Source organism: Heterodontus francisci, chromosome 20 (assembly GCF_036365525.1).
Source record: "Heterodontus francisci isolate sHetFra1 chromosome 20, sHetFra1.hap1, whole genome shotgun sequence".
Taxonomy (NCBI): domain Eukaryota; kingdom Metazoa; phylum Chordata; class Chondrichthyes; order Heterodontiformes; family Heterodontidae; genus Heterodontus; species Heterodontus francisci.
The window spans coordinates 34,319,158-34,331,259 of NC_090390.1; the positions used below are offsets into that span (position 1 = coordinate 34,319,158).

The 12,102-nt window shown below is 42.2% G+C and overlaps 1 protein-coding gene across 5 annotated transcripts in view; it reads right to left on the reverse strand.

Moving 5' to 3' along the window:
* Nucleotides 1-12,102, reverse strand: part of LOC137380561 (kinesin-like protein KIF20B) — a 135,334-nt gene that overhangs the window by 114,572 nt on the left and 8,660 nt on the right. For 4 of the 5 annotated variants that reach the window (XM_068052575.1, XM_068052572.1, XM_068052576.1 and 1 more), the window contains exon 2: nt 2,435-2,591. In XM_068052575.1, the coding sequence (XP_067908676.1) occupies nt 2,435-2,590 (156 nt within the window). In that variant the 5' untranslated portion in view covers nt 2,591. Of the gene's footprint in view, nt 1-2,434; nt 2,595-12,102 lie in introns of all 5 variants that reach the window. The other variant, XM_068052573.1, reaches the window with a different exon arrangement.

Genomic DNA, 12,102 nt, shown 5'->3' on the forward strand with positions numbered 1-12,102 from the left:
ATTCAAAGATAGCAAACATATCAGAAATATGCAAGAGGTAGGAGATTAGGTGTCATTCCCTCGAAGACACGCGTCTCATGGAACCCAAAGATGTTTGAGAGAGCTGGGCCTAGAGGGGATCTCATGGCAATACCATCTATTTGGGCATACATGGGGTTGCTAAAACTGAACTCAACTGCGCGAGATGCCGAATTCATAAGTTCAATGAATACGGATTCATGCAAAGGTGGTGGGTCTAGGTCGCCATGATATAGTGCTGCAGCTTCCTTAAGTGGTACATTGGTGAATAGGCTAGCAATGTCAAATGAGCACATGGACACAGCATTGCTATCGATATGCAAGTCCTGTATGGTCTTCGCAAATGTGAAGGAATCCTTCACAGTGTACGTGGAGAACTTGCTCAAAACTGGTTGTAACAATTCACCCAACCATTTGGCCAATTCATGTTATGCAGAACTGATCATAGATAAGATAGGATGTAGAGGGACACCACTTTTGAGAGTCTTGGGCAGCCCATACATATGCAGATGCAGCAAACCCGGTCATATATATCACCTGGCAGCTCATTGCTCTTACACAAGTCCAGCTAGCGCTTAAGCAAGGCTGTCCGGTCATGTTGAGAGGCAAGTACAATGAATACGAATTTGGACCAGTTATTAAGAATGGCATGCATTTTGTGGATATGTCCACGCTTGCTAAGGATGACTATTCCTGTTCCTGTCAGGTTTACTTATGTGTATGGCTGGGTTGGTCTCAAGGCCTCGCAACACTGTCAGACAGACATTCACATTGCATGTAGAAATCAGACACGTTGTTCGGAATCCTGCAATATGCGTGCGCTAGTTTAGCTAGGCGTGCTTTCAAGGATTCGGCATCTTCAGTGGATGCTGGTTTGTGGTGGGATATTTGGAGTAGAGGAGTTCAAAGTCAGCAAATACCTCTTCCCGTTTGATTTGGGATGAAGGCGCACCAAAATTGAAACCATGTGCAAGAACAAACTCCACGCTTTGCGAATACATGGTCAAAAATTTGTTAAAGTTTTCAGTGGCATTGTTAATTGCATTGCCAAACCACTTCTGCTTATGTGAGTTTAGGGTGCAGGCGTGTTTCAAATGGGTACTACTTATGGTGCAATCTATTGAAGCAATATAGCGGCATAAACGGATCAAAAATCGAAAAATGAAAGAAATCTGTGCACATCAGACCAAGCGCAGTGTAGGGCAATGCGCAAATTAGCAACCAATCTGTTCAATCTCATCTCGCATAAATGCTCGTTCAGTTTTGGGACTCTCACATTAGCATTTTCAACACATTTGGAAATATACCCAACCAGCCCAAGTTTGCAAAACTCAAAACACAGTGTATAACATTGGACATTTACTAAATAATCCTCAGTGTGCTAAGAATTACACTGACAACAAATTTAAGGTAGTCAGTTGAGCTCGCAGTGTAGTACATTTGCGCGTAGTAGAAGCTAGGTATATTAATGCACAGGGCCCAGTTCTTTGCAGACAGAAAGAACATGTACACACTTTGCACCTAGTTCAGCTAAAAAAAAAAGTGACAGCCATTCGTTGGTTCATTCCTCAGGGCAATGCCTTGACCAGAGTCAAGCTGCCTGGTTTAAATTTCAAACGAAAAAATAAACTGGTGCATTCTCCATGGCAATGCTTCGACCAATCAGCACTCTCTTCTCATCAGTACAAGTTTGTTGCTTTCCCTTACATTGGTTATTCTTGAGAATTATCCTGATGAGTGCAAGACGAAAAGCTTTGACAAAAGTGTCTGTTTTCAGCAATACTCAAATTGCAATATATGTCGAAGTTGGGGTGGTATATGACTTGAAGAACTTGGAAGTGATGGTGTTCCCATGCACCTGCTGCCCTTGTCCTTCTAGATGGTGGAGGTTATGTGTTTGGGAAGTGCTGCCAAAGAATCCTTGGCAACTTGTAGCATTGCATCCTGTAAACTGCAACTACAGTATGCTGGTCATGGAGAGACTAGATCAGCAAGCTGGCAGCTGGGGTGCTTATCAAGCAGACTGCTACGTCTTGGATGGTATCAAGAATCTTGTGTTGTTCCAGTTGCACCCATCCAGTTAAGTGGACAGTATTTTGTCATACTCTCGACTTCTGTCTAGCAGGTGGTGGAGTAATTTTGGAGCGTCAGAAGCCACTTATCAGAGTACCCAACCTTTGACCTGCTATAGTAGTCATGGGATTTATGTGGCTTGTCCAGTTACATTTCTGGTCAATGGTGACCCTCAAGATACTGATGGTGGGGGAATTCATATTACAATTGAATGTCAACAGCAGGTAGTTAGGCTCTCTCCTGTGGTCATTGCCTGGAACTTGTATGCCGCAAATGTTACTTGCCACTTATCAGCCCAAGCCTGGATGTTGTCCAGATCTTGCTATATGCAGCCAATATTTACCACATGTGATGCGTTTGAATTTTCTTCCATGCAAAGTTCATCAATCAAATCCTTTCTAATATCTTCAAAATCCTCCGCAGTAGACATCTCCTGTTCGTCATTCACAATTCCTTGTGATTGTATAAATGAGAACTTTGAGTTGCGTATTGGCTCCATTCTGCTAAAACAAATATTGGAAATTTAAATCTTTAGACTTTTTCTTTTAAAAAAAGTTAAAAACTCATTGTGAAAAGTATAATAAATGCTGAATGCAACGAGCCAAAACCCTCTATTTGCCACAAATAAGAATGCTTGGAGCTTATGTCACACAATTCAGGGCTTATTTCAATTGACATGATCTCCGTACCTTGGCAAGTATCAGTCATGTAACAATAGACTTTTGTTTATTAAGTTTCTGTATATTGCTCGAAATAGTTTTAGCATTCAAACTACATTTGTTTCACTAGAAAAATACTAATTTATCTGCAATATTGCACTTCCATAATTAGTCCACAGTTCATTGCAAACAAGGTTTCAAATTGATGTTTCAGATCCCATTGGCAGCAGGACCAGCAGCCAATTTATGCCACTGACCTATCATGACAAATCTGCTTGTTGCAGTTGATTTATACTTTAAAATAAAAGCTATTGCAGGAGAGAACAGAGTAGTGAGGACACTAACATTTTAACAAAAATCCATCAAACCAGACACACAGTTACAAGTAGAACTAAGATCAATACATACTGTAAACAAACATTGGAGAGCAAAAGAAAAAAATCAGCACAACTTGTGTAATGCAAAATATAAAAACATATAGGCAAGAGAGATAATTGATAAAATAACTAAACTTGAGGATAAAACCCCTAATCCAGTTAGATTTCATCCGCACATTAAAAATTAGGGAAGAGATAGCAGAAGCATTTTGACATGTACAAAAATTCATCAGGAAAGGGAATAGTGCCAGAGGACTGGCAGACAGCTATTGCAATCCTATGCATAAAATGGAGACAGAACAAGCCCAAAGAAGTACAGACCAATTAGTTTAATGTCAATGGTTGGAAATGTAATAAAATCCTTAAATCAAAAGATTAATACAGAAACACCTAGAAACTGAAAATAATAAAACAGATCCAAAAACAGAAGATCATACTTAACCAATTTTAATGAATTCTTTGAAGTAGTATCAGAAAAAGACAGAATGCAGTTGAAGTAACAGAATCATTGAATGGTAACAGCACAGAGAATGGTCATTCAGCCTGTGGTGTCCATACCAGCTCTTTGAGAGTCTCACTCTCCTGCCTTTTCCCCATAGCCCTGTAAATTTTTTCTCTTCAGACAGATTTCCAAATTTTATTTGGATTTCCAAAAATACTTTCATATAGTAGACTCATGACTAAAATCAGAACATGGAATCGGGGACAAGTAGCAGAATGGATAGGAAACTGGCCACAAAACAGAAAGTAGGGGGTTAAAAGGTAATTATTCAGATTGGCACAAAATACAGAAAGGCATTAGTAAAACTTGAAGAATGAGTGCATAATTGGCAATGAACTTCAATAAAGACAATTGAGAGGTAATACATTTCGGTAGGATGATCAAGGAGGCTAAATACTCCTTGGAAAGTTGTGTCTAAATGGGGTAGAGGAATGAGGGATTTGGTCGGGTAGAGAAACACAAATTACAAAGTGTAGCAATACAGGTTTATAATGCCATTAAAACAAAAAGCACTGGGCTAATTTCTAGAATAGAATTGAAAAGCAGATAAATTATGTTAAAAGAGAACCTTGGTTAGACCACACAAAGTACTGTGAACAATTCTGGTCTCTATTATAAAAAGGGATACATAGAGGCACTGAAGACTGTACAAGAACGATTTACTGGAATGATACTAGAACTAAAAGGTTCAAGTGTTAGGAAAGATTTAACAGGTAGGGCTCTTCTCTATAGAAAAGACTGAGGGGTAACCGGATAGAGGTTTTAAGCTTGTGGAGTTTGATAGGGTAGACGTAGAGAAGGTGTTTCCACTTGCAGAGGGAATCCTAAACTAGAGATCACAAATCCAATAGTGTCCAAGACCCTGCTTTTGGAAGAGTGAACTTAATAAAATACTTCATTGAAAATCACTTCCATGTTACACGAGCCAGGTCAAATCTATGCACGAAAGGTACTGAGAGACAAATCAAAAGTCAGACTTTAGTGACAATAGAACATGCAAATAACTAAAACAATGAAAAAGATAAGCCTGCAAATGCAGGGTTGGAATTAAAACTAAAAATGAAAAAAGAGGAAAAACAATTCCATCCTATTAAAAGTACACACATGAATTGGAGCCAATGAGGGATAGACACTGTTCTCTGCAGCCAAGAGCAAGAATCCAGAAATCTATGTTGCCTGTGCAGTGCCAGGGTTTGGGACATCTGCCCAGGGCTGGAGTGAAACTTACAGTGGGAGAGGGAGAATCCAGTCAGTCATAGTGGTCCATATAGGTACCAACACCATAGGCAGGTCAAGGAAAGAGGTTCTACATACTCAGTATGAGGAGCTAGGCACCAAATTAAGCAGAACCTCAAAAGGTAATAATCACTGGATTACTACCCGAGCCACATGCAAATTGACATACAGAAAAGAACATAGAAAATAGGAGCAAGAGTATCGGCCCTTCGAGCCTGCTCCGCCATTCGTCATCATGTCTGATCATCCAACTCAGTAAACTGTTCCCACTTTCCCCCCATACTCTTTGATCCCGTTAAACCCAAGAGCTATATCTAATTCCTTCTTGAAAACATACAATATTTTGGCCTCAACTGCTTTCTGTGGTAGCGAATTCCACAGGCTCACCACTCTCTGGGTGAAGAAATTTCTCCTCATCTCAGTCCTGAAAGCTTTATCCCATATCCTTAGACTATGATCCCTGGTTCTGGAATCTCCCACCATCGGGAACATCCTTCCTGCATCTACCCTGTCAAGTCCTGTTAGAATTTTATAGGTTTCTATGAGATCCCCCCCTCACTCTTCTGAACTCCAGCAAATATAATCCTAACCAACTCATTCTCTCCTCATACGTCAGTCCCGCTATCCCAGGAATCAGTCTGGTAAACCCTCTATAGCAAGAACATCCTTCCTCAGATAAGGAGACCAAAACTGCACAATATTCCAGGTGTGACCTTACCAAGGCCTTGTATTATTGCAGCAAGATATCCCTGCTCCTGTACTCTAGTCCTCTCACTATGAAGGCCAACATACCATTTGCCTCCTTTACCACCTGTTGGACCTGCATGCTTACCTTCAGCAACTAGTGTACGAGAACACCCAGGTCTCGCTGCATATTCCCCTCAGTTTATAGCCAGATAATAATCTGCATTCCTGCTTTTGCTACCAAAGTGGATAACCTCACATTTATCCACATTATACTGCATCTGCCATGCACTTGCCCACTCACTCAACTTGTCCAAATCATCCTGAAGCCTCTCTGCATCCTCCTCACAACTCACCCTCCCACCCAGTTTTGTATCCTCTGCAAATTTGGAGATATTACATTTAGTTCCCTCATCTAAATCATTTATATATTGTGAATAGCTGGGATCCTAGCACCGATCCCTGCAGTACCCCACTAGTCACTGCCTGCCATTCAGAAAAAGACCCATTTATCCCTACTGTTTCCTGTCTGCCAACCAATTTTCTATCCATCGCAATACACCACCCCAATCCAATGCACTGTAATTTTACATGCTAATCTCTTATGTGGGACTTTGTCGAAAACCTTCTGAAAGTCCAAATAAACCACATCCACTGACTCCCTCTCATCAACTTTACAAGTTACATCCTCGAAGAATTCTAATAGATTTGTCAAGCATGATTTCCTTTTCATAAATCCATGCTGACTCTGCCTGATTCTATAAAATCTTTGATAATGGACTCTAGAATTTTCACCACTACAGACATCAGGCTGACTGGTCTAGAATTCCCTGCTTTCTCTCTACCTTCCTTTTTAAATAAACATTAGCTACCCTCCAATTGGTATGAACTGTTCCAGAGTCTATAGAATCTTGGAAGATGACCACCAATGCATTCACGATTTCTAGGGTCACTTCCTTAAGTACACTGGGATGCATACCATCAGGCCCTGGGGATTTTTCAGCCTTCAATCCCATCAATTTCCACACCATTTCTCTACTTCTTAGAGAGATGAATGCATGTCTCAAAGACTGGTGTGGGAGAAATGGGCTCTGGTTCATAGGGCACTGGCACTGGGAAAGTGGGGACCACACAGTCATGACTGACTTCACCTGAACCGGGACCAGTGTTCGGACGAGTCGTATAACTTAGGAAATAGAGAGAGCCTTAAATTAAATAGGAGGGGGAAGGGATCATATAGGGGAAGATTGAGTAAATTAAAAGGGAAATGACAAGGCAATAGATCAATGTAGCAATAAAGATAATCATAGTGTCGCAGGAAGGGACAGTGATTGCAAGCTTAAAGAGTGGGAGAGCAGATAGGGCCAGAGTTTCCAAAAACGGAAAAGAAAAAAATTGAATTAAGGTCACTGCATCTGAATGTGGGCATTCGCAATAATATAGCAATAAAACCTTCCGTAAGAGCAGCGGGGAGGAGAGGACCTGCAGGAAGAACACGGAGTGGGGAGCAGTTAAATACAGCCCAAGGATCGGGTCCTCTAGCACTTACCTTCTGGGACTGCAGCAGAGAGCAGACCAGGCGCACCAGAGTTTGAAAAAAAAAAGTGAACACTGACATCACAGGAATGTTGCAAGGTGATTGGTTGGTGAGTAACTGCTATTAGGGAGGATCAGTAAATATCCAGGTTAGTACATTACTGTTAGGGTGCGTGTGTAAATAGCTGGGTTCTTGCCTCTCAACAACTGGCAGACCAACAAAAGAGTAAAAAATTAAGCATTAATAAAAACGAACAAGTGAGTAACTGTTTTTTTTTGGGTAAGATTTATTTTAAACTCGTGAACTGCATTGATTTTTAGTACGATTTATCAGTACTAGTACAGTTTTATTAATAATTCTAAAGTGTTGTAGTATTGCTGAGGTTTTTTTTTTAAAGCAGTAACAAAGGGTCAACTAATAAATAAAGGAATGGCAGGGTGCTTCAACCTCAATAGTGCACCTCTTGTGCTATGTGGGAGCTCCAGGATACTTCCCATATCCTGGAGAACCATTTGTGCAGGAAACATGGTCACTTGCGGCAGCTGGAGTTCTGGGTTTTGGAACTTCAGTGGCAGCTGGCAACACTGCAGTGCATTCGTGAGGAGGAGAGCTATGTGATCACCCCACAGCTTAAGAGTATGCAGGGAGAGAGGGAATGGGTGACCACCAGGCAGTCAAAAAGAATCAGGCAGCTCAATATTCCACAGTGTAGAATCTTCAGGGGAGACAGTGGGCAAGGGGGAAAGATATGTAAAAGAGGAGGTTGAACTGAAGTATTGACAAGGAGTCAACTACTGCAGTAAGGAGGGATGATAATTTTAGAAGGTTCCTCAAATTAGGCCATATGGGCAGAACATAAAAACAAAAAGGGGGCAATTATTTTACTGAGAGCGTACGACAGGCCTCCAAACAGTCAGGGAGAGACAGACAGAGGAGCAGATATGTAGGCAAATCTGAGGTGTAAAAAAATAATAGGGTAATAATAGTCGGGGATTTCAACGTCCCCAATATTAACTGGGATAGTCTTAGTGCAAAAGGCTTAAAGGGGGCAGAATTCTTAAAATGCATACAGGAGAGCTTTTTGAGCCAGCATGTAGAAAGTCCTACAAGGAGAAGGGGCAGTACTGGACCTAATCCTAGGGAATGAAGCCAGACAAGTTGTAGAAGTCAGTGGGGGCGCATTTCTGGAATAGCGACCATAACTAAGATTTAAAGGTAGTTATGGAAAAGGACAAAGATGGACCAGAAATAAAGGTACTGAATTGGGGGAAGGCCGATTTCAAGATGATAAAACAGGATCTGGACAAAGTGGACTGGGAGCAGCTACTTGTAGGAAAGTCTACATCAGACCAGTGGGAGTCATTCAAAAAAGGAAATAGTGACAGTTCAGGGTCAACATGTTCCCATAAAGATGAAGGGTAGGACCAGCAAGTCCAGGGAACCCTGGATGTCAAGGGATATAGAGGATTGGATAAAGGAAAAAAAAACAAGAGTAGGGTTATGGCAGATTCAGAGGGCTGAAAACATCAGAGGCCCTAGAGGAGTATAGAAAGTGTAAGGGGGTACTTAAAGAAAAGTAATTAGGAGAGTGAAGAGGGAGGTATGAAACACTGGCGGGCACGATAAGGGAAAATCCCAAGGCATTTTATAAGTATATTAAGGGCAAGAGGATAACCAGGGACAGAGTAGGGCCCATTCGGGACTAAAGTGGCAATCGGTGTGTGAAGCCCGAGTAGGTTTTGAATGATTACTTTTCATCGGTGTTCACTTTGGAGAAGGACGATGTAGGTGTAGAGATCAGGGAGGGGAATTGTGATTTACTTGAACAGATTCGATAGGCAGGGGAACAGACAACTGGTTCTGTGGCTGCAGACGTGAATCCAGGATGGTGTGTTGCCAGGGTCAAGGATGTCACTGAACAGCTGCAGAGCATCCTGAAGTGGGAGGGTGAACAGCCAGTCGTGGTCCACATTGGAACCAACGACATAGGCAGAAAGGGGGATTATGGACCTGCAGTCAGAATTTAGGGAGCTAGGTAAGAAATTAGCAAGAAGGACCTCAAAAGTAGTTCCGAAGAAGGGTCACTGACCCGAAACGTTAACTCTGCTTCTCTTTCCACAGATGCTGCCAGACCTGCTGAGTGAATCCAGCATTTCTTGTTTTTGTCTCAAAAGTAGTAATCCCTGGATTACTCCCAGTGCCACACACAAGTCAGTATAGAAATAGAAGGATAAGACAGATGAATGTATGGCTGGAAAGGTGGTGCAGAGGGAGGGCTTTAGATTCTTGGGACCGACTCTGGGTGACATGGGACTCGTGCAGGTCGGACGGGTTGCACTTGAACACAGCCGGGACTGAGTTCCTTGCGGAATGTTTTGCTAATGCTGTTGGGGAAGGTTTAAACTAGTTTGGCAGGGGGGGGGGGAAGGGGACCTGAGGGTAGACTCAGGACAAAATCAGAAATGAAAATGGAAGGCAGAAAATTAATGGACGAGTCTAGAAGACAGAGGAAACAAAAGGTTAGAAAATTAAAAAAAAAAGTTTGGCAGTGCTCAAGGGTATCTATTTGGATGCAAGGAGTATAGCAAATAAAGCAGATGAGCCGAGGCCACATATAGACACGTGGCAGTATGATATCATAGCTATTACAGCAACATGGCTTTAAGGAGGGACAGGAATGTCAGCTCAACATTCCTGGTTACAGGGTTTTAAGACACGATAGGGAGGGGGATAAGTAAGGAGGGGAGCGGCAATTTTGGTCAAGGAAACTATTACAGCTGTGAGGAGGGATGATATGTTGGAAGGTTCATCAAATGAGGACATATGGATTGAGCTAAATAACAAAAAAAAAAAAGGACAAACACACTGCTGCGAGTGTACTATAGACCGCAAAACAGTCAGAGGGAGATAGAAGAGCAGATATGTAGGCAAATCTCTGAGAAGTGCAAGAACAATACAGCAGTGACAATAGGGGATTTTAACTAACCCAATATTAACTGGGATAGTTTTAGTGTGAAAGGAATTAAGAGAGCAGAAATCTTGAGGTACATTCAAGAAGAACCTTTTTGCACCGTATGTAGCAAGTCCAACAAGAAAGGGCCCCTTTTAGTTTAGAGAGAGGGAGGAACTGAAGGAAATCAGTATTAGTAGAGAAATGGTGTTGGGGAAATTGTTGGGATTGAAGGCCGATAAATCCCCAGGCCCTGATAATCTCCATCCCACAGTACTTAAGGAAGTGGCCCGAGAAATAGTGGATGCATTGATGGTCATCTTTCACGATTCTATAAACTCTGGAACAGTTCCTACAGATTGGAGAGTAGCTAATGTAACCCCACTATTTAAAAAGGGAGGTAGTGAAAAATCAGGGAATTATAGACCAGTCAGCCTGACGTTGGTTGTGGGGAAAATTCTAGAGTCCATTATCAAAGATTTCATAGCAGAGCACTTGGAGAACAGTGGTAGAATCGGGCAGGGTCAGCATGGATTTATGAAAGGGAAATCATGCTTGACAAATCTACTAGAATTCTTCGAGGATGTAACTAGTCGAGTTGTTGAGGGAGAGCCAGTGGATGTGGTTTATTTGGACTTTCAGAAGGCTTTCGACAAAGTCCCACATAAGAGATTAGCATGTAAAATTAAAGCACATGGGATTGGGGGTAGTGTATTGCAATGATTAGAAAATTGGTTGGCAGACAGGAAACAAAGAGTAGGAATAAACGGGTCTTTTTCCAAATGGCAGGCAGTGATGAGAGGGTACCGCAGGGATCGGTGCAAGGACCCCAGCTATTCACAATGTATATTAATGATTTACATGGGGGAACTAAAAATGTAATATCTCCAAATTTGCAGAGGACACAAAACTGGGTGGGAGGGTGAGTTGTGAGGAGGATTCAGGGTGATTTGAACAAGTTGAGTGAATGGGCAAGTAGATGCAGTATAATGTGGATAAATGTGAGGTTATCCACTTTGGCAGCACAAACAAGAAGGCAGATTATCTGAATGGCCATAAACAGAGAGGGAAAATGCAACAAGACCTGGGTGTTCTCGTACACCAGTCGCTGAAGGTAAGCATGCAGGTCCAACAGGCGGTAAAAAAGGCAAATGGTATGTTGACCTTCATAGCGAGAGGATTCGAGTACAGAAGCAGGGATGTGTTGCTGCAATAATACAAGGCCTTGGTAAGGCCACACCTGGAATATTGTGTGCAGTTTTGGTCTCCTTATCTGAGGAAGGATGTTCTTGCTATAGAGGGAGTGCAGCGAAGGCTTACCAGATTGATTCCTGGGATAGCGGGACTGATGTATGAGGAGTCGGTTAAGATTATATTTGCTGGAGTTCAGAAGAGCGAGGGGGGATCTCAGAAACCTATAAAATTCTAACAGGACTTGACAGGGTAGATGCAGGAAGGATGTTCCCGATGGTGGGGGAGTCCAAAACCAGGGGTCATAGTCTCAGGCCATGGGGTAAAGCCTTCAGGACTGAGATGAGGAGAAACTTCTTCACCCAGAGAGCGGTGAGCCTGTAGAATTCGCTACCACAGAAAGCAGTTTAGGTCAAAACATTGAATGTTTTCAAGAAGGAGTTTGATATAGCTCTTGGGGCGAAAGGGATCAAAGGATATGGGGGGAAAGTGGGAACAGGTTACTGAGTTGGATGATCAGACATGATAATACTGAATGGTCGAGCAGGCTCAAAGGGCCGAATGGCCTACTCCTGTTTTCTATGTTTTAGACTTCGTTTTAGGAAATGAAGATGGGCAGGTGGTAGGAGTGGCAGCGGGAGAGCATTTTGGTGGTAGTGATGATAACTCAGTCAGTTTTAACATAATTATGGAGAAGGACAGAGGGAGAACAGGAGTTCGAGTTCTCAATTGGGGCAAGGACAATTTTACTAAACTGAGGAGTGATTTAGCAGCAGTGGGCTGGAAACAGCTACTTGAAGATAAATCAATGTCAGAGCAGTGGGAGGCAAAGGAGAGATTCAAGGGGTTCAGAGTAAACATGTTCCCAAAAAGAA